This window comes from Cyprinus carpio, chromosome B12 (assembly GCF_018340385.1).
Source record: "Cyprinus carpio isolate SPL01 chromosome B12, ASM1834038v1, whole genome shotgun sequence".
Classification (NCBI taxonomy): Eukaryota; Metazoa; Chordata; class Actinopteri; order Cypriniformes; family Cyprinidae; genus Cyprinus; species Cyprinus carpio.
Genome location: NC_056608.1, coordinates 14,566,772 through 14,590,214, shown reverse-complemented (window position 1 = coordinate 14,590,214; position 23,443 = coordinate 14,566,772). Strand labels below are relative to the sequence as shown.

At 35.2% G+C, this 23,443-nt stretch overlaps 2 protein-coding genes across 8 annotated transcripts in view; both read left to right on the top strand.

The window, feature by feature from the left end:
- Nucleotides 1-985: 985 nt before the first annotated feature.
- Nucleotides 986-17,505, top strand: LOC109100170 (LIM domain-binding protein 3-like). 5 transcript variants are annotated; one of them, XM_042735534.1, is made up of 10 exons: nucleotides 990-1,105; nucleotides 1,342-1,562; nucleotides 8,584-8,735; nucleotides 10,289-10,364; nucleotides 12,987-13,009; nucleotides 13,626-13,826; nucleotides 15,275-15,304; nucleotides 15,775-15,941; nucleotides 16,129-16,165; nucleotides 16,944-17,505. In XM_042735534.1, the coding sequence occupies exons 2-10, from the start codon at nucleotides 1,467-1,469 to the stop codon at nucleotides 17,038-17,040; spliced, it is 879 nt and encodes a 292-aa protein (XP_042591468.1). In that variant the 5' UTR covers nucleotides 990-1,105; nucleotides 1,342-1,466; the 3' UTR covers nucleotides 17,041-17,505. The 5 variants fall into 5 exon arrangements, with proteins under 5 accessions (XP_042591465.1, XP_042591468.1, XP_042591466.1 ...); XM_042735535.1 differs by having other exon boundaries at nucleotides 1,087-1,212; XM_042735531.1 differs by lacking the exons at nucleotides 12,987-13,009; nucleotides 13,626-13,826; nucleotides 15,275-15,304 and adding an exon at nucleotides 10,866-11,176 and having other exon boundaries at nucleotides 986-1,105.
- Nucleotides 17,506-19,901: 2,396 nt separating this feature from the next.
- The window catches only part of bmpr1ab (bone morphogenetic protein receptor, type IAb), a 37,822-nt gene continuing 34,280 nt past the window's right edge, over nucleotides 19,902-23,443 (top strand). For all 3 annotated transcript variants that reach the window (XM_042735526.1, XM_042735528.1, XM_042735527.1), the window contains exon 1: nucleotides 19,902-20,103. The gene's annotated coding sequence lies outside the window, so the exon portion shown is untranslated. The remainder of the gene's footprint in view (nucleotides 20,104-23,443) is intronic.

Genomic DNA, 23,443 nt, shown 5'->3' with positions numbered 1-23,443 from the left:
CTAATTAAGTCCTGTTGATGACCCAGTTACACCATCTAGTTGTAAAAAATACTTATATTTAGCTTATGTAAATGCTGTTTATTTGAAATTTCTGTTCGTCAAATAATCCTAGAAAAACAAGCATCACAATTTCCCCTAAAAAAAAAAAATCACAATGGTTTTTAACACAGATAATAATAACATGTTCCTTGAACACCAAATCAGTATATCAGAAAGATTTCTGAATGATCATGTGGCACTAAAAACTGGAGTAATGGCTGCTTTGCAATCACAGAAATAAATTACATTTTATAATAGAAAACAGATATTTTAAATTGTAATAAAAACATTTTGTTTTTCAAGGACATTAAAAAATGGCACTGACCCCCAACCTTTTGAACGATTATGTGTAAATTGTTTTACATTGTTGTATATATTTTATCAGTATCCAAAACATTCTCTGTCTGCCTTTGACGCCACAGCTCAAAATAATCACAAGTTTGAGAATGTGCATGACGCCATCAGCCAATCAGCACTGCCGTTTTTCTATAGCTCTACAGTCATTAGTCACATGCCATTTACAGCTTCCGTGATTGGCTCAAAAAAACCTTGCAGCAGAACCAAGTGCCCTGTCCAAGATGGAAGAACTTAAATCACAAAATTCTAGGAAGCCCTGAGGCAGCCGAGCAATTGCTACTGAACGGATAGCTTACACCAGATATTATGAAACTCCTTGTTACACACATTGTGAAATCAGAAAGACAAGGCCTTTGTTGACAGTTATAATCAGTCAACCTCAATCAAATCTCACAGCCACCTACTTGGATTCACACCCTAAAAGAGCTGCAAGATGATATTACGTCAGACTTCACACTAATGGCTCCTTGTTTATTAGTTATTTCCCACTAGCTCTATATCCATGATGCCCTATGAGTGGATGCCCATAGGAGCAGAGCGGAAAAATGTGTTACCCTAAGAAGAGGCTATATTCGCCATGTGAATCATGGGGGCTTGGTATCCAGGGGTGTCCCCTTACACACCATATAAGGGCCCCTGGGGCTTGAGTGTTATCGCTTTCTGCAGAAGGGATCTATTCTTAGGCTGTCTGTCCAGGCAATCCGAGCAGGCAAGAACTCTCCTCCTTCTGCTTTTAAAACTTTTTTGACTTATTTTGTCAGTGTAAACAGGGGTAGGATTATACTATTTGTTCTTTTTAAGTCTGATCGTTCTCTGGTATGTTTTTGAGTTGTATTGATATTTGAACTCAGGTCCTGTGTGATGGTTGTATAATGACAGATGGCATAAGCTAATACATATTTTTTCACTCTATTGCGTTTCCTGTCTGTTGTTGTTGTGTTTCAGAGGCTCCTCGGTGCCTGCCCGTACCCGGGTGTTTGGTCATCCCGACTACAGGGAGAAGAAAATTAAAGGAAAAAGAGGACTTTACTGATCCGAGAAGAAGCTTTTCACTTTAAACTCTCTTCAAAATGAGCAATTACACAGTAACCCTGTCTGGACCTGCACCATGGGGCTTCAGGCTGCAGGGAGGCAAAGACTTCAATATGCCCCTGACCATCTCCCGGGTGAGACAACAGCTCTGCCTTGTAGAAATAACAAACAACATGCTTTATTTAAACAAATGCCTGCTTTGATTTATTTATTTTTTTAAAGAAAGAAAGAAAAACCTCACTACAGAGAATGTTTTGACATTTTTTATCTCGCTTAACAATGCAAATCGATAAAAGCTTTGAGTCATACGGTATGCTGGCATTATGCAGCATTGTGTTGCAGCTGTTATACTGGTTATCATCCAAGCCAAAGCAGAAATTCTCTAACCAGCTTTGGCCCTTTGGCTTGAGAGAGGTGTTGTGGTGCATTTACACTGGAAAACTCTATGAATAGCAATAGATGATGCAAGTTTTAAGAAAATGAATCTGTGAAAGGTGAGAAGCCTGGATGCATGCTACTTGTCTAGTTAAATCACATTTACTGTGTTTAACCGATTGGGCAAATTTGCCCAAAGTGAAACAAATTAACATGCTGGCTGTTCATTTATGACACTGATTAAATATATTAGATGAAATGGAAAAAGGAGACTTTCAATTTTCTCATGTACAGCCCTTGAAGGAAAAAGTATTTTAAGGGAGATATATCACCCTCACCCTCATATTGCTCCAAACCTTTATGATTTTCTTCCTTTTGTGGAACACGAAAGAAGATATTTTGAAAAATATGTCAGTGTTATTTTGGACCCCATTGACTTTCATTGTACCTGTTTTACAAAATATCTGCTTTTGTGTTCTGCAAAAAAAAAAAAAAATGTAAATTTGGAACGACATGAGAGTGAGTAAATGATGACAGAATTTTTATTTTGGAGTAAACTATTCTTTTAAGCATAAAAGACATTAGTTTTTGGAAGTCTGTATTTATGCTAAGCAGATGTTGATGTCATGTTTCATCCAAAGATGCTCAAATTCTTATTGCTCATGGATGCTAATTCTTATTTTAGCTTTCGTTTTCTTAGAATTCATTTCTTGATGGTAAGCAGTTTCCCATTTACTACTTCCCAATCTACTGAAACGTGATTGTTGTATATTCAGTTGTTAAATTTGTTTACCTCAAAAAAGAGGAGCAAAGGCGCATTGTCTTACCTTGCCAAATAGATCAATAAGGACCCATATTCACTACAGAGCTACTTATTCCACTTAGAGAATTGAATTGTTAATGCAATGCACCTTGTAATATAATGTACAGTCTTCTGTCTATACTTCAAGCGTGCTCATTCCATGGCGCCCAAAATCCTTATTGTGTTAGCTGATGGATTCAAGTAAGCCATGTCCGAAAGCTCAGAGAGATTATATTTTCCTAACAGAGGGTGAGGTGAATTTCTTTCTGCTATGACAAGAAATTGCTGCCGCTATATAATCAGTCAAAGGCAGTTCAGCCCAGTTTGTTTGTTTCATAGCTGTCACCTTTCTTGATATTTGATTGTCTTTCACTTCAATAAGGAGAGAGTCATTGCCTCTGTTTGTCAAGGCTGTGGTAGGTCTCCTCATATTGACTTTTTGTCTGGCAGCAATTACAGACAGGACCATCATACCGGAAAAACGTCTCCATTGTTTGGATTTCCATTACTTTTCTAATCAGCATTGCTGGTGGCACACGCTTTGATGCTGTAATCAGTGTCAAGCCTGGCATCCGTGTGAATTTTATAGTCTCTCCCAACCCAGATGTCACTGAATATGGAGATAGATTGAAATGTGGACATTATATATGTTCAGATCAGGTCTCAGATGGTTGATACATATGTAACACCCAGAGATGACGATTTACACATTTCACAATCAAATCTTAAAAGATCAGCTTCTATCCTAAAGCACCATAGACAGTCTGAACCAAATCTTAATCCTGGTCCCAAGGCTGAAAGAGGTGTTGTTTTCCACAAAGAAGCCTAGTAATTGCTTTTACTGTTTTCGTAATACTTGCTGAATTTTGGTAGTGTCTTTAAACAGCAACATGATGTTGTGAAAGAAGCAGTGGATGGTCTAATTTAATGCTTTGATTCAGTAAAATTCTACAATCCGATATTTTGTCCTCATACATGAGAAAAATTCCCCAGGATATGTGATATTAGTGTCAATAAAGTTACCACCAAACAGGTCATGCTGGACGGAAGAGTCATTTACAATAGATGTTGACAAATGGATTTAGACCTGAGATGCAACCTTTTGAAATATCATATCACAGATATTTATTTCATTTTTCATTAAAGCTATGATCCATAATTAAGATGTCCTGGCCTCAATGTGAAGACCATGTTAAGTGAGTGACAGAACAATATGAGGTTGTTAATATGTGTGTGGGTTGGTAAGGAGCTGCATTATTTAATAAAACATTTTAGGCTACTTAAAAAAACAACAAAAAAAAGATTAATTATAGAAAATGCATTAAAAATAACTCACTAACATCACTGTCTCTTAGCTATTTTGCTACCTTGCCTCCTTTGCAACCCTAAATAAAAAGCTCTTTGATAGCTAATGATAGAAATTGACGACCGCTTTTGGCCCGTTGGTGCAATGCCTGACTTATGGTCACCGATTTTATCTTAGCACTGAAGGTCAGACCTGCAGAAATACATGCTGGTGCCATAAATGTGAAGAGCACAGAAACAATAGACACATGAGGTCATGGTGAATTTAAATATTGCTTGGAAAGAGTCGCAGGAAGAACGATTATTATTGAAGCTGTCAGTTAATTCCATTGAATGAAAACATTTTTATTTTAAATTTATAATAATTGTTCAATTATTATGCACAAAAAAGGGATAACATAATCCAACAGAAATTGTAATCAACAAATTACAATATTTAAAACAAATGGCAACCTGCCCTGACTGATATACAAGATTGTCCTGTGAACACAGTTCAACATTTCACTTTAAATATTTTCATTACATATTTCACTTTTGTCTGAAGTGAGACAGTATTGGAAACATTTGCATTTAAATCATTCTTGTTTTTCATCTTTTTGTCAACCAAAGTATTAAGTAAAAAAATTCAAAGAGCAGAAATGATGAATCTCCGATGAATAAATTCTGATAAGACCATACACACAGTCAACTTGATAATGATGCATTTAAAATTGGAAGATTTTGTCAGTGGCTCTGTAAGCCCCGAACAGCTTTGTGGAGCGGTGTTGCCGATAGCAGAAAGCACTGGCCCTAAATGTCCTGTCAGAGATGATTTTCATTATTATATATTGTTTCGCATTCTATGGAAGTCCAGTTCTGCAAATTGCAGATAATATATTCTGTAAAGCACTTTCAAAAAGTCCATGACAAAGACAGTCTGTGAAGTAATTTGTGATGTATTATATGAAGTAATTTAACTGCATATGAATCTGCTTAGTGATGTCACCAATCTTTTTTTTTCTTCATTCTGTTGTATTTTAATGTCCACATTGTGTCTCCATGTGTACTGCAAATTTATAGAGCTCATAACAAGTCTGTTCAATTCTACTGCTTTCTAAGCTCTTCAAGGTCATTAACCCTGTCTGTTCAGTGCTGTAGGATGTCAGGCTGCATTAAGCTGAGGTCAAGGCCTTTCTAACACAAAGGTGGACAGCATCAGGCCCTGTTATGCATATAGCCTGTGCTGGAGCATAGCAACAAAAACATCTAATTAATATACTGTCAGCGGCATTGCAAATACCCAAAGGTTCCACAAATAGTGCAGATCATCACCCCAACCTTTGCTTTTAGTCAGAACAGTGCAGGAGCAAAAGACAATTAAAGCTGGCATTTACCAAGGACTGTCTCATAAATCACATTGCCAACAGCGCCAGGCCAGCGTTTCCTCACTAAGGTTCTACTGTAAGATTCTACTATCTCTCAACAATCTGAGATAAAACAGATGCTTTCATCTATAACTTGAAAGGCATGTTGGAACACCATGTGTATGACATAAATGTTAAGATTTTTAGGCTCTTCAAGTTAAGATAGTTGCCATCTGGACTAGATTTAAATAAACAGTCACAATGTATCAAATGTTTTCATATGGATATTAGCGGGTCATTGGATTTAGCATCTGTTGAAGTGAGATTGGCAGCTTAACAACTTAAATAAAATTAACTGCTGTATTTTTTTATTCATTTTGTGCCTGTTATCCCTCTTGACATTTTATTCTACACTTGAATATGATTAATATTATGTAAATTTATAAAATAAACAAAGGTGTGTTTAGTTCAAGGTGGCAGAAGATACACAAAAGATACATGATTTGTCATCTAATGTCATAGCTTTCTCTTAACTTAACTCGTTTTTCATACTTACACTGCCTTCATTTAATTTACATTAAAAACAAGAGAAGCTTTATAGAGGACAAAATGAATCGTGCTTGAACAGTGATTCTTGCTGTGAGTGCATCTCAATTCAGTAGACAGCGGGTGTAAAGCATTTCTTACTAAAGTAATTTTGATGGACAAACTGTGCAAAGCAAAGAGTATTTTTTTTTTTTTTTTTACATTTTTTACTATGCAAGCACCCAGGACACACCAGATGTAAAACTGAAACATTTTTTCTCAATTGTCTTACTTAAAATTGGTATTTTATTCATTCAGTAGCTGATTTTGTTTGACACTTGCATGATCACCAACCATATTTGAGTTTGTAAACAATGGTATAGCATAACACACATCATATTATATTTCACATTTAAATAGATTATTAACCATTTAAAATTAAAATTAAAGAAATCATGCTGTCATTTGGTTTGAAAAAATATATATTTATTCAAATCTATTTAGGATATTAAAACTTATCCTTTAATATCTATGAAGAATAGATTAATGTACTGTGCAATAATTTGTTTGAAGATCTAAATTACATGTTTAAGGGCTATTTGTGTGCGCGTGTGTGTGGGTAATTCAATAGAAGTAGTTTCAGTAGTACCCCAAATTTCCAAAATTTTGCAATGTAAAACTCAAGTACTGTTCAAAAACATGTTTGAGAAAATTGAATAAAAAATAATAATAATTAATGTTTGTAATTTAAAAAAATTAAATTAAATTAAATTAAATTAAATTAAATTAAATTAAATTAAATTAAATTAAATTAAATTAAATTAAATTAAATTATTGTAATATTCTGGTAAAAGTGATATGTTGTTTATCTGAATAATGTCAGCCCAAAACCAGTGTGATGAATTGGTGAATTCTAAAACATATTTTCTTGGCTCTCAAAAATGCAGATTTTCTCTCAAATCAAGTGTATGTGTGTTTTTTTTTTTTTTTTTTTTTTTTTTTTAAATTAACCTTTCACTGTCATTCAGTATGCAGCATCATGATTGAAGCTTCAGTAAAGCAGCAGTCTGTTAGCTTAAGTGAAATGTGAACAGGAGGAGGATGATTATGATGTTTCTCATCTGTCTTGTAGGACCCTGACTAGTGATGCATGCAGTGGGATTTAATTCCATAATAGCCAAGAAGAAGTATGTCTCAGCAAGAAAGTCTGGGAAATGCAAGCAGTGATTCACTGTACATGTGTAAAAATGCCTCTATCTGAATGCCTAGTGACTATGAATCTTTTCAAGAGTATCCTATCCAGTGTATTTAAATATATAGTAATATTTCTAATTTCCTTGCTGATTTGGAGTTTAGAGCAAAATTACGTCCACACTGTTTCTAATTCCTAAACCATTGATCATTATGGAGTCCAGTAATTTTCAGGTAAATCATATGCTTTAGTGTTCTTAATGCAGACATTATACTTTGTTTGGCAGTTACTAGGAGAACATTACAAGAATGAGAGCTCTTTCAGAAGCATGTATATGTGTGCATGTTGAGTAATGGCAGCAGGTGGGACAGAAGGGTTAGTGGCAGGGCTCCAGAATACAGGGTCAAATTGAGAGGCAGGGGGCGTCAACAACAACCTTTATTTTTAACATTTTAATGAGCTGCCACTGACTTGTTGCAAAGATGGGATTTCAATCTCCATTGCTGAGTTTCTGAGCTCAAATACATTTTTTGCTTTTTAAATGTTCTTCTTTTTTTATACTACTGTTAGTCCCAGTTCTTAAGGCTGATTGGCAGATCAGCACTTTGATAGTGTTGATATACAGTAAACAGTGCTGACTTTTTTCATTTTATATCACTCCGCTTCTATATCACCCCTGACAGACTGTCAGTGTGTATATTAGTTTAGAAGATTTTTCACAGGTTACACTGTTGCACCAGTATATGACCACAAATAACTGTATGAGTGAGTCACTGAATCATTTATTGATCTGATTCATTCAGGAACTAAATATCCTAAGTAGATTTTTGAACAATTTATTCATCCAATTCATTCAAAACACTGATTCATTTAGGAATTCATTTAGGAGTCGTTGAATCATTCACTCAAACGATTAATTCACAAACAGAGATTTTTTATTTATTTATTTATTTATTTTTTACAAACAAAGGTATGTTTTGATTCGTATTTGATGTAAATTCATCACTTATGTCCTACGGTCATTCTAATAACTCCATTCTAATTGAATAATTGAATAGATTTTTTCAGATGTATGTCTGAGCATACAAAAGAACTAAGCTGCAAATGTATTCTCTGAACAAATATTTTAAAAGAAATCTCACTAAAGAAGAGGATATCATTTATTTTTGGCATGGCTTATCCAGTGCTGCCCCATTGTGCCTACACAGCAATGATGCTGTTGTTTTTACAAGAGCTCTTGCTGGAAGATCACTTAAGGAACACTTCTTCTCATTGTTTAATGATTTTCACAGATTTTCAAGACCCCAAATATAGTAACTTTACTTTAAGCATTTTTTTTTTTTTTTTGTAAAGAGGAGAACATTGTTTGTGTTTGTACTTGAGAGTGACAAGTTATCAGATAAATTTTACTGAAGTTCCATGCAAATATGTGTACTGCTGCAAGCATAGTGTGTGAAAATTAATTCAATAGTAATTATCAATAAACAAACAAACAATACAGAATCTATTTCTATAGCCATGATGATTTTCCATTGGATTTTTTTTGTGTGTATAAAATTCAATCTGTGCTGTCATTTTTAATTATTTAATGAATGTCGGCTATCTTTCCACAGATCACACCAGGCAGCAAGGCAGCAAGTGGAAACCTCAATCAGGGTGACATAATTACAGCGATCGATGGGGTCAGTACTGAGGGCATGACCCATCTGGAAGCCCAAAACAAGATAAAGACAGCCACCACCAAACTCAGCCTCACCATGCAGAGGTGAACCTTAACACCACCACCACCAACGTGTCTGTGATAAATCGCCTGGGTATCATGTAGTCCTTCAGGGTGCCAGCAGGCACAATTAAAGGCATTGGTTTTTAATGGGAAGGGGAAATTACATTCAGAAGGCTTTTCATATACCTTTTTAATATAGTTTATTCATTTAGTACGGACACCCCAAAGCCTCTATCTGAAAGAAGATTAAGTTCTTTCATGTGGCCGCCTGCACTACAGCAAAAGGAGGAAATGTTACTCACAAAGATGCCTCAGCTACCCTGTGACATTTCTTAATGCTGGCTCTAGTGTTCACTTTTATAAGCTATACTCCTCCTCTGTCTCCGTCTTTCAGTCGTGAGTGATTTTCAGAAGTTGATTCTCCTTATTTATTGACAGCAACCACCTTTATTCGTTGGAAGAAGGTGGAAGGCGATCTCATATCATGTGGATATTAGTATTATTGTATATTATATGGTAGATACTGGGTGCATTTCAATTGATTTGGTAGATATAACAGAATTATCATTGACCGATTGATGTAAATTTGCACCATCTTTCCATGCTCCTCTCCAATCAAAAGCATCTCAGGAGGAGTGACAGGGTACACATGTATTTTCAGCTGTGTGCTTTCCCTGGACTTCACTTGATGGATTCTGAGAAATTTCTCATGCCCAGTGGCTTGTGAAAAGCCCCCTAGTGTTATTGCTTATACGGCAATGCTGCTAGCGTTTTACAAGATACTCACTCAATGAGTGCTGCTTCTTGTTTAAGATTTTATCGGCCACTCTAGAAAATTGAAACGTGACACGATTTCAATTCCTGTCCGTAGGGAAAGGGTCAAATGATGAGTTTTTGGAGATTCATTATAGCCTTTTTGTCTCTGATTTAATGAGAACTGTGTCTTTGAAAGATGTATGTGCCACAACATTCAAACAATGTTTGGGGTCTGAAGATTTTTTATGTTTTTGAAATATGTTTATCTGTCTATAATAAAGACAGTTATATTGTGAAATACTATTACACTTTAAGATAACTTTTATGTTTTATGTATTTTAAAATGTGTCATTGGACATGTGTGTGTGTGTGTATATATATATATATATATATATATATATATATATATATATATATATATATACACACACACACACACACTAAATAACTGTGCGAAAAAGTATTTGTAATAGAAGACCTTAAGACACTATTCTATCTTGCCATATATCCTACATACTGGGAATTTTTATTTAACCACTGGTAATGGAAAAGGGATTTATTCAGATAAAAGTCAAAAGTTTTTACTGGAGTTGAATTATATATTTGTGTCTATGTTGTGCTACAGTTATATGGTCAGTTAAATGTGCACTTACTCATAAAATGTGCTATAATTTGTGTTTAAAGTGCATTTAAATCACTATAATTAAAATGACAATAAAACATTAATGTTTACAACCAATAATTAATCATATTAATAATTAACAAAGGGACTCATGAAAAACAAAAGCCTAATGTTGTTGCATGATTGACCTTTGCTTTTAATTCTGTACTTGTCCCAGGTCGAGACGTCCCGCTCCTGTACCCACAGCCACTCCAAGAATGGACTCACCCATGCCAATTATCCCTCACCAGAAGGTAAAGTCATGTTCTGTCCGCCAAGTAGGCACAGTAAACAGACGTGTTTATGTCGTCTTTTGATATTTTATCAGTGTGGTGTAAAATATAGCTGGACTGTATGGAGGGGACAAAAATGGTGAAGAAAACTAAAAATTTTTGTAATAGGCCAGCCATTTCTTTATAATCCTCATAATCAGTCACGGGAGTTCCCAAGCCCATATCATAGAGAGAAGAAAAAAAGTGGAGGGATTGTGAAAACAAACATTCTCTGTAAAGCCGACACTTAACTCCCCCTACAGGCATTTGTTGGTCAAGCAACAGTAAGCACTTCATTTGAAATCTTCACAAGTTCCTGCTGGTCCAGTACTCATTTGCATTTTTGTTGCCAGATGAATTCTGATCTAGAGTGCTTCTTCAAGCCTCATTTGCCTCTTTTCTAACCATCTTTTTCTTCTGTGCCTTGCCATTTTGGCTAATGGTTCATTTGTTTATCTGATCTAATGGTTTATTTTACACTAAGAAACCACGGACACTGAGGAAGGAGAAGATGAAGAGAAACCTGTCAAAAAATATGGCATCCTCCTGTCCAAAAAACCTTCCAAAAAATCTCTAATTCCAAACACTGAGGAGAAACCTCAGGAGAATCTCCAACCTGTAATTCATTCTCCTGCTAAAAGCCCTGTCCCTATTTATCTGCCATTCGGGCAAGGGCCAAAAACCACCCCAAACCAGACGGGACAGTATAATTCTCCCATAGGCCTGTATTCAGCAGAAACTTTAAGGGAAATGGTCATGCAACAAGACAGTCTAAATGGCCTGCCACTGCTGGGGTAGGTTATGTGATGCCTAACCCACAAATCTGTATCTTAATGAGCACATCTACCAAATCTGGTTTAACAAGCTAGTTCACTAACGGGTCATGGAAGCATTGGCTAGTCTCACCTGTATCCCTGCGTACCTTTAACAAAACTGTGGCAAAGAATACTCAGAACATTCCATCATTACATCTGCACATTCCGCTCTCACATGCAACGGATCAGCTGGGAATGTGCTTGGCAGAACTGGGACCAGTTGTCCGTAAGGCTCACCTGACCCCCGCCCTGCAACATGAGCAGGGCCTGGCCGAGTCGTATCTGTATCTATGAATGTAAGCTGCTTCCAAATGACAACATACTAGGGTTATTTTAAGTCGTGTAAGAGCTACATCTCCTGCAATTAGATGAGGATTGCCAAACTTTTATAAGCTGGCTTATAAATAATGCCAACATGTTAAAGATGGTGCTTTCACCTTTTTAATGTGTTGGCATCATTTATTAGCTTCATAAGAGGTCTTCCTAAATCATTGACACAGCAGTGTATCTTCTCTTTCCAAAAACATGTGAGGATATTCCCACAGGGCCCAAGTTGAGCTGTAATTGAACAGGGGTGCAAATGTGCGCTCGTTGGCTCTTTTAACCTGCTCAGAATGTCACAGCTCCTGTAACAGTATATCCCGAATGAAGTCCTACCGCAATGATGCCGTCACGTATTCCATCCTCTATTTGCAGCTCACAGGAACAGAATTCCCGCTAGGCAACTTCACGTGCACAGCTGAGCAGGGCATGTGCAGGCATTGACTGTTCATCTTGTTAATCTAGGTGTATGAGTCTGATATGTACTCTCTAAACTTTGAACCGTGTTGTCAGGCAACTAGCAATACATGTCTTTGAGCTGTGACTGGTTAAAGAGTATTTTAGGTTCATTTATAAACTGTTATAGTATTTATTAATATTTTGATTTCTAGCTTTTATTTTTTATATGCTATCTATTTTCAGTTGTAATGTAAGGTTTATTTAATTTGTTATGTGCTTTATGTCATTTAAATTTTTTTTAAAACTTAGCTTTTAGTTTTAGTCATTTTAGTTCTTAGTTCTTGAACTTATTTCTGTTGGCTGTAAAGGCAATATTTCTATAATATTAATAAAAAAATGTATTCTATGTTATTTACACTTTATTTAAATGAACAAAAAAAAAAATTTCAAGTTAACAGTAACACGACTGGATTGGTGATTTGGTAGAATGGGAGTATGATTGTTATGTAGCTCCAGTGTTTTCTGTGTGTCCCGCTGCGACCAAACTGTTCCAGTCAATCAATCTGTTCTAGGAACAATGCAGAATGTCATTCTAATGAGAAATGTGACCAGTAATAACCATCATCTACATCATTGCACAACAGATTACAAGAATTCCTGAATATATTTAAACAGTTATTTAATGGCTCTGATTATTTACTCACCCATAGGTAATTTCAAATAAGTACTACTTTCTTTTGTTTGAAAAACACAAAAGAAGATATTTTGTAGAATGCTGAAATCCTGAGACAATTTTCACTGTATCTTCTTTTTGTGTTAAAAAATGAGAGTCATACAGGTTAAATTACATGAAAGTGAAAATAACAGGGTGAGCTGTCCTTTAATATATTCATATTTCAGGTTCAAGTTCTTTAGACAAAGTGTAGCATTTGCATTCCGTGTTGTTGTTTTTTCCTGCTAATTTACATGGACATGAATTCATTATCATTCTGCACACTGCTAAATCAAGGCTAACACTGCCTCTTTTGTTTATCTTTTTTTCTGTCTATATTCCTCTATGTCGTCTCAGGTCATTGCCAACACAGCTGCCAAGTCAGTAAAGTTTTAAATATAAAATCTCCAAAGTTGCGTGTGAATCTGTGTGCTCTGAAGCATGGCCACATGCAGTACTGTGGTTGTGGTTTGCATGCTTACATGTTCAATTCCCGAATGTTAAAAATATATTTTGAACAGTTTGACATTTCGGACATGATTAAATGTTAAATGCTTTTGAGTGAAGTGTTCAAACTAGATAAATCTGTTGCTGGGTTTTGGCTATAGTTTTATTGGTCAGTGCGTCTTTGCATGTTTTATTTTTATTTATTTATATTTTTGGTGTATCATAATGGGAACTATTGCATGCCATGTGCATTTTTACAATTAGGAAGCCCAGATGCATTTTTTATACAGGACATTGTGTTTTCAGACATGGGATTTTATTAGAATGTAAAACTAATGGCTGGTGCAAACCATTTAACTTCAGAAACATCTAAACTCATTACTGTTTAATGATACAGATGCATTAGGTAAGTCAAGTCTAAATCCAACTGTTCTCACTATCAAATCATATCTATCTCTCTATTTTCACTGATATTTCTGGCTCCTCACCATCACCCATCCTCCTCTACACTATCGCTCCCCTGACACTTCCACACCTGAACTCTGACAGCCAAGAGTATGTTCCCAGCTTCAACCCCATCGCACTGAAGGACTCAGCCTTGTCCACTCACAAGCCTATCGAGGTCAAGGGTCCTGGTGGGAAGGCTACTATCATCCATGCCCAGTACAACACTCCTATTAGTATGTATTCTCAGGATGCCATTATGGATGCCATTGCTGGTCAGGCCCAAGCCAGAGGAAATGAGATGAGGTAGGTCTTCCATTCCTGTCCAGCACTTCACTTTTTACTAAACTGATGCTTAGGTGAGAGCCAAGGTAAGTGATGCAGTGGCCCCAAAATGGACATTTACGCCACACTAAATGACTGTCATTGCATTAGAAACAGTATTATATTTCAATATTTAATGCAGAGATGTTTTTAAAGGAATAAGTTCACTCAAAATGTAAATTCTGTTATTATTTGCTTACTCTAACTCCAAATTCTGACTTTTTTTTCTCAGAATTATGAGTTTATATCATGCAATTCTGAGCTTGTATACAATTCTAAAAAAAAGAGAGAGAGAGATAGAGTGAGATGAAAATAGATGAAATTTTCCTGTGGCAGAAACAAGCCTCCATACTGCTTTTTTCAATACAATGAAAGTGAAGGAAAACTTGGAAATCAGGAAAAGTACAGTAACTTACATGACACATCTTATGAATAGTTTTGCATGTATAGTGATGTTCAATACAGTAACAAATAATTCTATTGAGTTTCATCCTTTAAATGACTTGATTGATCAAGTACCAAAAAGTGGTCTGGGAAGCATTTTCCAAAAGCATTGGGAGCCTAAGTATATTGTAATAATCATTAATGCCAGTGGTTTCTACAGTCTACTTAAATGTTGCTTTTTGAGAAGCACATCCCTGAGCAATATATTCATGAATTATATTGATCTGGTTTCTTCACCTCACTAACTTAACAATCTGGTTGCCACAGTTTAACACTCTGCTGTTATGAGAAAACAACATAATTTTTGAGTGAACTATTCATCTAAGTGTCTAAATACTTTTTAGGACCACTGTATGTAGCAATGTTAGTACACAGTGATGACGTATTTTAGTTGGCCAACCTATTAGCATCACCCTAGTTCCCTCAACAAAAAATACAACAGGAATTTTCCATTGGCGGTTGGATTATTGCAAAAAAAAAAAAAAAAAAACTCTGCAAACAGCAGAAGTTTATGATTCTTACACATTTTGTTCATCATGATGATCTTTACAAATTGACACAACTTTTGTGATTTTTGGAGCCTAAATACAATCACCAACCATTAAGGCCTTATTAAAAATTTCTTATTAAAAATAAGAAAGTGCATTCTTGCAATTTGTTATGAAATGTTAGGAAAAGTAAGGTATTCCTTTACTGCATATTTTTGCATGCAGTTTAATGTTTTGATTACAATGCAGTTCTACTCAGTAAGATCTCATTATCAGTCATCTAGCCTGGGCTGATTTCAGGCTTCCACAAGGTCATATGTATCAACCTCATCTGTGCTTTTCCTCCCTCTTCTGCTTGCAATTATGTCACTCCATCCACAACCAATCACCCACTCCTCATCACTCATCCTCGCCTCACCCCCACTACATTTCCCCTCCTTCCATGTGACACGGCTCTGACTTGCTCCCTCCCATCCTGGTTCATCATGTGATTGACAGTGGTGATGACTCCGCTGGATCTCCCTTGGCGTAAGTAGCCACAGTCTATTAAGATCCATCACAGCCACATTGCCTCATCTCTCATGTTATTTCCTCTGTTAAAGGCTGATTGCATAAACACTAAAGTGGATTTTCTGGTAATTTTTTAATTACCATGTAATACTGTTGGAAATATGTAAGTAAATGGAGTTCTAGAAAGAAAAATATGAATGTTCTGAGTATATCTGCCAGGGGAGAATTACACAACCTCTAACATTTTACTTTCCATTCTCAGTTTTATCAAATCCTAACTCATCCTTTCATCACAGATCTCTCACTACAATGGAACTGTAGTAAAATTATGCACATTTCCGCAAATATGTGAATTAATCCAGAGATAACTTCAACAAATATAGTCTTTTAGTATGATTTTTGTAAATTTAACTTGATGTTCCCAAATTCAGAGAACTCAGATGAACAACTGATCATCTTTTTCCCCCTTTCTCTCTTTTGGGGAGCAGCTCACTTCCCATTAAAGAATCTCTTGTGGACAGTGCTTCTCCAGTCTACCAGGCTGTGATCAAACCTAATAATAAAGAGATGGAGATGTCAGAGTGGGCCCGTCGTGCCGCCAACCTGCAGTCCAAGTCCTTCCGCATGCTTGCTCATATCACAGGAACGGAGTATTGTGAGTACAGTCTTTCTTTATTGCACCACTGTGTGAAACGGAAATTGGTTTGAATTGGAAAGACTGACAGGTTTTAGACACGCCGACATAAGATGACAGTGATTGCGTGATAAACATTGGTTTGTACTTTATTTTTTGAGACCAGGCCTGTAATAATTGACTTGTGTTTATTTTTTATTTATCACAGTGCAAGATCCAGACGAGGATGCTCTTAGAAAATCAAGGTAATCCACGTTGTCTGAGTTTTTGCTGTCTTCAACCTTGTGAAAAAGTACACTTTAGCATAGTTTTAAAAAGAGAACTATATTGAGGAAATACTTTAAGAGAAAAGTGCAAACTGAATGTAATGTTTTTGGACACTTAACTGCATCATATTTACAATAAAATAAAATGCATTATAATAGTTTATAATAGTTTAAATTTATATTAAATGCAATAACGCTCTTCTCAACTAAAGAGTGTTTTTGACCCACTAAAGTAGAACATCTTTACATGTAACTTCATAATTACTTCTAATGGTTAAAGTGTACTTTTGAATGTACTGACAAGCATACTAAAATATTCTTTAATTTATTGTCTATTGAAACTGGTATGTATTTAAATATATTTGTAATTTCATATTTGTAATAACGGAGTTGCAATTAAGTACATTTAAAATATATTAACTTTAAATGTATTGAAGTTAGAAATTATTATTAAGTACTTTACATGTGCTTTAGTATGTTAACACATCAGTATAAGTGAACTTCTTTAAAGCTCTTTAAATAGCCTGCCCTTAAAAGGCCTTTTTATTCATTAAAAATATATTACATCAAAGTATAGTAAATGTAATATATTTTAAGTATGTATTACATTTAAGTACTGTGTTGTAGTACAATAAAATGCACATTCAGTACACACTTTTTGACAAGACCAGGCTGTAAACATATAAGATTCAAGCACAAAAAGATCTGTTGATTAAGTTAAATCATTTATTAATTTATTTCTTTATATTTTCTACAGGGAGAAGTTTGAATCAGAGGTAAAAGGCCCACGATTTGCCAAACTGAAAAACTGGCACCATGGCCTGTCTGCACAGATCCTGAACATCCAGGGGTAAATGCAAACCAGTGTTATTGGAGAGAAGTTGAGGCAACAGTCAACAAGGAAACCTGAAGGCAATGTAAAGTGAGGGTGCAAAAGGCAGAGAGGAGTAGTGTAGTGACTGAAATGTGAGTTAGAGCTCTAAACTAGCTTGTAAGTGAACACACAAAGCTCCTGTGTTTGATGTTCATATGTCTTTTTGTTTCATGTAACTTTCAGCCACTGAAACATAGTGCATAGTGCTCAGTTTGTCATTTTCTGTGTTTCTCTTTTTCTTCTCTTTTGGCTGCTCTGTTTATCCTAAATTATTTCTGAATAATAAATTGCCTGAATGATTTATTGATGTAAAGAACTAACCCTGAGAGAAATGATAAAATATATGTACCACATCCACTGCAATACACCACAGCACATATTGAAATACAAACCAAATGTACTATTGTTAATGTGAATAAAACATTATTACTTTTAACCAAATAAATAAAAGTGTCAGTGTTACTTATTATTTACTCTTTTGTTCCAAACCACTATCCTACTGACTACCAGGAAAAAACAGTTTTGTGAATTTAGTATTTTGTCATGTCATTACATTTTTTAGAGCATAAGAAAAATAAAATAAAATTTTAGAAAAATTATTTTATTCATATGTTATGACATGTCCTCTATAGAGGACATCAGGACTTTAAAAAGACTTTGTTTTTGTTTTTTTAAATAAAAAGACATGAATTGACATGAAAAGGCAAAAACTGTGGGATTTTTGTTTTAATCACAAATCAATTTTTATTTTATTTTTATACCAAACTTTATATAAAGATGATTCTCAACTATGTTATGTAAAAGATATTTTTTAAAAACATTTTTTTTTTTTATGCAAAATGTGTGTAGAATGGCCATAAACGAGTTTTTCCATTATATACAATGTATCTATAAAATGTAACAAATTTGCATATTAATGTGTTTTTGGGGCAACATTGAATGAACGAATAAGTGCAATAATGGGAGTAATAATTAGCAAGATTTTCATAACAGAATGTCATATTTTGATTTGAAACCCCATAACATTTGCCTGAGATGTTGATTTACGACAAACAATTAGAAAATTGGTCAGATTTAAAGGATAATTACAAAATATTATCATATTTTCATAAGGGTGTTACACTTTATCACTAAATTAATATCAACCATTTTTAAAGACCAAGGAGAGGGAGTAGTTATAGTGAAACATCCAATCATTTGGTATCTCTGAAAAGCCCAGAATGTGCTCTGTACAGGACATCCAGACTTAAAACTGTGGCATGTAACGTCTCAGAGAAATCGCTAAAATATAATGTCCTCTACATAGGACAAAACTTCATAGCTGGTGGTCTGTAGGCTATGACTTACTTTCTTCTATGCAACAGAAAAAAAAAGATTACTTTAACAGAATGTTCTGGCTGTTGTTTCGGGCTCCAAGAAATACAAAAAGCGCCACAAAGGTCATTATTTCCAGTTTTCTGATACAGCTCATCAGTGATCAGTCACATATTACTGCATTTCATTTCTTAATTTCTCTATTGGATCAACTATTTTGTGAGTTCTTTAATATGTTTACTAACAAATTTAGCCATGTTTAAATTTGAATGCTGAGATGGTTGAGGTCAGTAATATTTCAGAAGTTGTATTTTTATTTTTAAAGAATTTAATACTTTAAAAAAGGATGCATATTTGTCAAATAAATGCTCCTCTTTCACAGATGACCTGAAAAAGAAGAAGAAAAAAACAGTTTACACAAAATATTAAGCAGCACAACTGTTTTCAACATTGATAGAAAAGTTTCTTGAGCAAAAAATCAGCATAATAAAATTATTTCTGAAGGATCATGTGACACTGAAGACTGGAGAAATGGCTGCTGAAAATTTGGGTTATCATCACAAAAATAAATTACATTTTAAAATATATTAAAGGTTTACTGTATTTTTGATCAAATAAATGCAGCACGGGTAAGAAATTGGATACTTAAAAAAAAAAAAAAAAAGTTAAACGACTACCATATTCTTCCTCATTTTGACAGCAGATGGCACCCGCGGCTCTCAGTTTTGGATGACTCCCTCCCATTCATCCATCCTCTCCCTCTCTAGCGTGTCTCTCCTGCTTGTTTTTCACCGCGCTGATCTGCGAGTAGAACGCTCGCGCTCGGCCGCGCTGCTGTGATTGGAGGGCTGCGGCAGCGCGCAGCTGTGATTGGAGGACTGTATAAGGGCTCATCGCGTTACGCGCACGAGAGGAATGGCGGTCACACTGCACTTTGTCGTTCCATTGACTTCCATTCATACGTATGCGAATGCGTCAGACCGGAAACGCAAGCTCATGCGAAAAATTTCGCATTTCGCTGCGTTCCAAAGTTCAAGTTTGGTGAACTCTGACCTGCGAATTCGCATCACGTGAAGACGGGGATCAGTAGAATGTCAATACGTCACTGCGTGACCTCTCTGTACAGAAATTCAAAAATTAAGGAAGCGCTAATTTTAGCCATAGCGCAGCATCCTATTTTACATAATACATCTTTAAAAGATTATTAAAAAAAAAAAAAAAAAACCTGCATGGTTCGGAGTGTCAATGGAAACAGGAACAGATGGTACATTTGAATGAGGACACATTTTATAATTTTTTATTGCTTAGTGTGTATGTATTTATAGAGAGAGAGAGACAGACAGAGAGTAAAACATAATAAAAACACTTTCGACGCCGTCGCAAAAGGCACAGTAAAAGCACATTAATCCCATGTTGTGATAACTGAGGGGAGACCGTTACCTGCTCCCGCCCATATTCGCAGCGGTGTCCGAAAAAATCCTCGAAAGCAATATAAAATCACACAAAACCACGTTACGCGCACGAGAGGAATGTTCCCTCACACATAGGCACAACCAGAAAGAAAAGAACGAGAGAAACAGGAGAAAAACGTCCTCGAAAGCAGGAGAAAATCACCTAAAACCTCACCACGGAAAGTCTCTAGAATTCACGCTTTGAAATAGACCTTGGTCACGAGTCATAAGTCCTAATTTGGAAGGAATTGAGTTGTTTGATTGGATTCATCAAATAGGTAAGTGGGAATTCCGGATATTTGCGTGATGATTTTCTTTCCGGTAGTGGAGGGGGAAAGTTTGTTTCTCTTGTCATGGTTTCGTTTTGCAAAAATGGACGCTTTAGATGAACCAGACAATTAATACAATATCAAACAAAGGTATTTATTATCTACAGTGTTTGTGCGTCTTTTCATACTTGTCTGCTATTTTATTATTCCAGCCATTTTTTCCACATTATATTATCTTTTTATGCAACAGCAGTGTTCTCATTAAAGTAAATTACTCCATTTTGTCTACGTTGCCCAATATTGTTTATTATTTTTTTGTGTGTGTGGGGTTGCTTTGATAACATCTGTGTTTGGGTTTTGTTGTCAAGTCCCAACATGCATCGTGAAAAATCACGTTGACTACCTGCTTGTGTTGTGTAGCTTGGATTGGCCTCTTATACATCTTATAGAGATGTTGTCTTTGCATTAACTTTGCTACATTTTTATTGTATTTGGCAGATTACTCGCCGTTTTCTTTGACTGAATGTTGAGTTGTTTACATTCAGACTGTGAGCTTTTGTATGATCTCTTTTGCATGCATTATGACTACAAACTTAAAAATAAATAAATACATTTATGCGATATTTTACATTAGAGATTGAAAGATGCATAAAGACTATTTTTATCTTAAAGTGTCCAGTAACCCATTTCCCCCCTCCAGAATTATGGGTTTAATTATGCTTGATGACACAATCATAACTAAATGACCACAGCAATGAAAACATGATATTCATTGTAAATTGTTCTATTGACAATGCTAGCAAATAATATTACTATTGCCATTATTGCTATCTATGCTATTTATTTCTGCAAACATTTAATCATTTTGATCTATGTTTGGGGCTCTACTTGTAATCAGTTACTTTCCCTGTGAATGCTGTTTTAATTATGCCATTTATCAATAGACCATATATTATTGTAATTTTTTTTTTTTTTTTTTTATAACTGACTGAATTGAAAACTTTGAATATTGGTATAACTGATCAGGATGACTTATTTGCTACATGTTTGCCTTACTTGTTGAGTATTTTTAAAGAACCCATTTTGTAAGTCTGCTTGGATTGTTACCATAATTCAGTAAATTGGTTTATGACATTTAGCCTATGTCTAATAATTTTTTCTCATATATTTATTTATTTATTTATTTATTTATTGCAAACTCTTACAGGTTCTTCTGAGTTGTTTAGAGGGGACGTTTAGTATAAAGTATATATCTTTTTTTGGCCCTGACCCTCCACAACACCCAGAGAATGAACAGACCCATGATTAGTCCCAGGGGCAATTAAACACAGAGACAGAGATAAATCTCCTGCGAGGACAGAGGCACTTCTATCCATATATCTTAATTTACCGTGGTATTGGTCTTTGAGATTTGTGGAGGGAGAAAAAGAGCAGAAAGCTCCAAATGAAAAACAGAGAACCTTAGAGAGGCCTGTGCTTGCTCTTGGCTCTTATGAGAAGCCCTCTCTTTTTTAGTGGCAGTGTTCGGAAACACAAATAGACCTAATGTCTACAGTTTATTTTCCCTCTTTCAATGTCGTCGTGAATACGAATAGTTGTTCAAGTAAACACAGGGTACTTCCAGCTACTTAATATCCTGAAACCCGTTGATTGTGGAGATAGTCTTGTGAACAGATTTGAGATAGCATGTTGGCAAGTGTGAATAATGTTAATTGAAGGCAGACCATTTTCTAAATGGGGTCTTTTTATGCATGCCTGCAATGGGCTGTGGAGATTCCTGTTGCACGCATTACTCTAACAAACACATGTAGTCTCATGTAACATTGTGTGAAAACCTTTACGTGACACCTTTGAAACAATAGCTATTTAAATTCAGCATTGTACGAATAACGATATGTTTATTAGCATTTATCAACTGAATTCATAGCAAGAGTTCAGTTTATAGGCTGAATTTTGTTTTTACCTTTATTACTTTTACGTTTTGTAAAGTACAGTGCACTGCAAAAAAAAAAAAATCATGCAAATTGTTTTTACAAAAAAATATTTTCGTAAACTTTTCATATATATATATATATATATATATATATATATATATATATATATATATATATATATATATATATATATTTTATTATTTTATTATTATTTTTTTTTTTTTTTTTTTTTTTTCTGGATTCAAACAAAACATCTGTAATTTTCTTAGATTTTTGCTCAAATATATATAGTAAAAAAAAAATTCTCCAGTTTGTTAGGTAAGATAACTTTCTTTACTTGTGTAATTGCATACATTAACTGCATGTGATTATTCAGTGCATAGATGGTTTAAATACAGAAGTATAATCAGGACTTGACCTGAAGCATGTTTATAAGGTCAGTCCTGCTCTTAACACAGGAATTCACAATCTGTGTCAGATAGATTTGTCCTGTGCCTGTTCTTTCTCATGAATCATTGGCACCAGTTTGTTGTCATTTGCATCATGTTTTGTAATCTGCTGCCATTTTTGTTAGTGCAAGATGTGGGCTCAACAACACTGATGACCCCAGCAGCACCCCTCCCACCTCACACAGCACATGAAACCTTCAGCAATCTGAATTGCTCCTGCAGCCACGGGCCAGAAAAAAGGCCTGTGCTCTGCTTGCAACTAAAATAGAAGGCCAGGAGTGGGAGGGGAAGAGAGAACCAAATCTAATTTTCTCCCTAAGAGCCAGGCTTTCTTTATTTATCTATCGTTATGGCTGTATTTAAGGAGAAATGGTGGCCCGCTTCCTCCATGCATGACTCGTTTTTTATTTTTCAGCCTGTGGGCCTTCGTCTGGCCCTAGAAGAGCCTCTCCTTGGAAAGGGGGGAGGAGAGAAAACGAGAATGAAAGGAAAGGGGGGGGAGAGAAAAAGAGTCAGGTTTCGTTCCCTGTGCACTCTTAAGCTGAATCAGACAAGGAAGCAATATCACTTCGTCTCAGATGTTACTTTTAAGCCACTTTTAATTTTACATGCTCTCATTTGCTTAAAGGAATAGTTCACCCCCCAGAAAAAAAAGAAATAAAATAAAATAAAATTGTGTCATCATTTACTCCCCCTCATGTCATTCCAAACCTGTATGACTTCTGTGAAAAAAAAATAATGACGATATATTGAAAAAAAGGAAATTAATAAAGGTTTTGAAACTCATCATGAGGGGGAGTAAATGAAGACAGAGTTGTCATTTTTGGGTAAACTATCCCTTTAAGACTCATTTTAAGACTTTCATACGTCATAGTAGACAGTTCAGTTGTGTAATTCACCATAGCTGTAATAAGATGCCGTGATAAAAAAAAACAAAAAAAAAAAAACAGAGAAAGTCTAGTTTCA

What these genes read in the sequence shown, in the direction of transcription:
- LOC109100170 (XM_042735531.1), top strand. Translation starts at nt 1,467, where the DNA reads ATGAGCAATTACACAGTAACCCTGTCTGGACCTGCACCATGGGGCTTC. An exon ending in AATGGCCTGCCACTGCTGGG is followed by an intron (nt 11,177 to 15,774) that starts GTAGGTTATGTG and finishes TTTGGGGAGCAG; the next exon opens with CTCACTTCCCATTAAAGAAT. An exon ending in TATCACAGGAACGGAGTATT is followed by an intron (nt 15,942 to 16,128) that starts GTGAGTACAGTC and finishes TATTTATCACAG; the next exon opens with TGCAAGATCCAGACGAGGAT.